This window comes from Electrophorus electricus, chromosome 7, assembly GCF_041902795.1.
Source record: "Electrophorus electricus isolate QZ-2024a chromosome 7, ASM4190279v1, whole genome shotgun sequence".
NCBI lineage: Eukaryota > Metazoa > Chordata > Actinopteri > Gymnotiformes > Gymnotidae > Electrophorus > Electrophorus electricus.
In genome coordinates this window covers 22,135,895-22,138,169 of record NC_137503.1, presented here as the reverse complement: position 1 = coordinate 22,138,169, position 2,275 = coordinate 22,135,895, and the positions used below count along the sequence as shown (strand labels likewise).

Here is a 2,275-nt window from a genome sequence, read left to right as displayed (position 1 = left end):
GGCATTTTTTGCGCCGGTAAAAAAAAATGCAACTTTGGATTTTACTCATTTGTTTAGGTTGTTAATGTCGTCACGTTTCATATTTATATTACAAGATACTCAACTGAGATCATGTCTACTCCTACAAAAAAAATAAAAAAATTAATCAAAACTAAAAACAAAAAAACAACAGCCACAGTTTTTTTTTCTGTGTGCAGAAATGTGCACACCCAAAACTTGGCTAGATTATACGCATTGTACAATTCAGGCTGTTATGTCAAATGTCTTTTCATTTGAAAATCAGCCAGATTTTTAAATGTTGTATTAAATGTTAAAACGAACTACGCTAATTCATAAATATTTTGAAAAAATAACACTTATTCTAACACTTTTTTTCTCGAACTATCAAAATAATGGAAAATTATACATTTCAGAAATATTTTTGCTTCCCAAGTGTTCTCTGGAAGCGAAAACATTACGTTGCAATATTCTTGTGCGCTTGTCGGTTTCTACCATTTTAATATAAAATATCACCAGACTCAACTAAAACATAAGGGAACACTAATTTTATTTGTGATCATACTCTCTTCATTCAGTGAACAGCGTTAAAAAATAGAGTATGAAAACGTTTTCGGAGACTGCCTTTGGTACCAAAACAAGCCAAAGGTGCTAGTTTCGAAATGGCGACAAGGGTATTAAACTGAACTAATACGCTTTGTACGCAAGATCTCCAAATGGACCGGCTCACCAAGACCACCGCTGTATCTGCGCTAAGCTAGAGCAGGGTACTGGTGTCATAGGGCTGGAACTGATATGACTGCTGAAATGCACTTGATGGAGATGCTGGACGCCAAGGGAAAATTGTAATCCTGCGTGCAGGGGGGCAGCGAGTTCCTGGGGTTTTATAGCATGGAATGGCCTACCGTCCTTCACCAAAACAGGGATAGCTACCCTTCGCGGAGAGGTAACGTAGCCAAGGTCCACGCCTTTCTCGGAACGCGCTCTCTTCATTTTATACCGATGGTTCTGAAACCATATCTTCACCTGAGTTGGTGTCAAACATAACACATTTGCCAGGTGCTCCCTTTCGGTAGCGGACAAGTATCTCTGCTGCCTGAAACGACGTTCAAGTTCGTAGGTCTGCGCTTTGGAAAACAGGACTCTCCTTTTCTTTCTCTTCCCCACCTCCTCGGAGTCGTCCAGCGGCTCCCTGTCACGGTCGGGCGACTCATCAGTGGACAGCTCCGGTGTCTTGACATCACTTCGGGAATCGGGAAAAACTTGAAAAGTACAAAATAAATTGATTGTACTTAAGGTTATTCACAATCATTTTGCTTATAAGAGATGTTGGCGTCACGAAAACATAATATAAAATAATGTAAAATATTCTTGTTAGTGATCAGGACCTACTAGCATATAAATGTTTCTTCAAATTGAGCTTTTCCAAATAATCTGCATCTTAAAAATGTCTATTTTCTTTAGAACTACAGTTTTAAAATGTCTGTTTAACTCCCTGTCGCATTATTAGTTAAATTGATTAATAGATAAATAAATTAGAAATAAATAAGCACTTACACGGATAATGATAGCCACCTGAATTCCCCAGCCAATGTGAATTTCTTGGCGAGGACTGTTTTATAGTTTTTGTTGAACACTGTGAGTCTTCATTCGTATCTTCTTCAGTGTCGTCTTCAGGGTCCCCCGTTCCAAAATCATTATTTACTTCCTGGAGGTTTAAAATATCGCGCACGGAGAATCCAGTTTTTGTGCTATGTGACATTTTACAAATAGAGCCAGATTTGTGGCACGCTTTTAGGTGGCCTTGAGATCGGTAAACCTTTAGATAAGAGTACTATGAGTACTTGCGTTGTCCAGTCGACAGCCTTCTCGTGTTATCCTTAGCTGGGTCCTTGAAGGCGGCAGACACCTTGTGTGCAGAGCGCATCGGCTGACCGTGCTACATCGCACCCCGACGGAGCTGTCTGAAGCAGCTCATGAATACAGTGTCACTGCAAGGGCTTGACCGAAGTAACCCGTTAACAGACTGATTGGTGCATTTGAGGTCGTCGACAAATACTGGACCCGCGGAACAGCATCGATATCTGCAAAAAAAAAAGCGAAGACTAGCAGGGGCGGATCTTGGGAGTCAAGTGGATGAGCCCGTTTTTTGCGGGTCTAAATCACTGAGGTTTAGCCTGTCTTCAGTAGTATGATGTGATACAAGCAGAAAGATAGCATGGGTCGGTTTCGCTCCTAATTTACATTTCAGAAGTGCTCAGTGAATACATTGAAGCCT

General features: G+C 40.7%; 1 protein-coding gene across 1 annotated transcript; it reads right to left on the bottom strand.

The window, feature by feature from the left end:
* Window positions 1-468: 468 nt before the first annotated feature.
* Window positions 469-2,044, bottom strand: nkx2.2b (NK2 homeobox 2b). Its single transcript, XM_027000847.2, has 2 exons — window positions 1,555-2,044; window positions 469-1,259 (listed from the first exon to the last, which is right to left on the bottom strand). Exons 1-2 carry the CDS (start codon window positions 1,757-1,759, stop codon window positions 724-726), a joined length of 741 nt encoding a protein of 246 aa, XP_026856648.2. The 5' UTR covers window positions 1,760-2,044; the 3' UTR covers window positions 469-723.
* Between the last annotated feature and the right edge of the window lie 231 nt (window positions 2,045-2,275).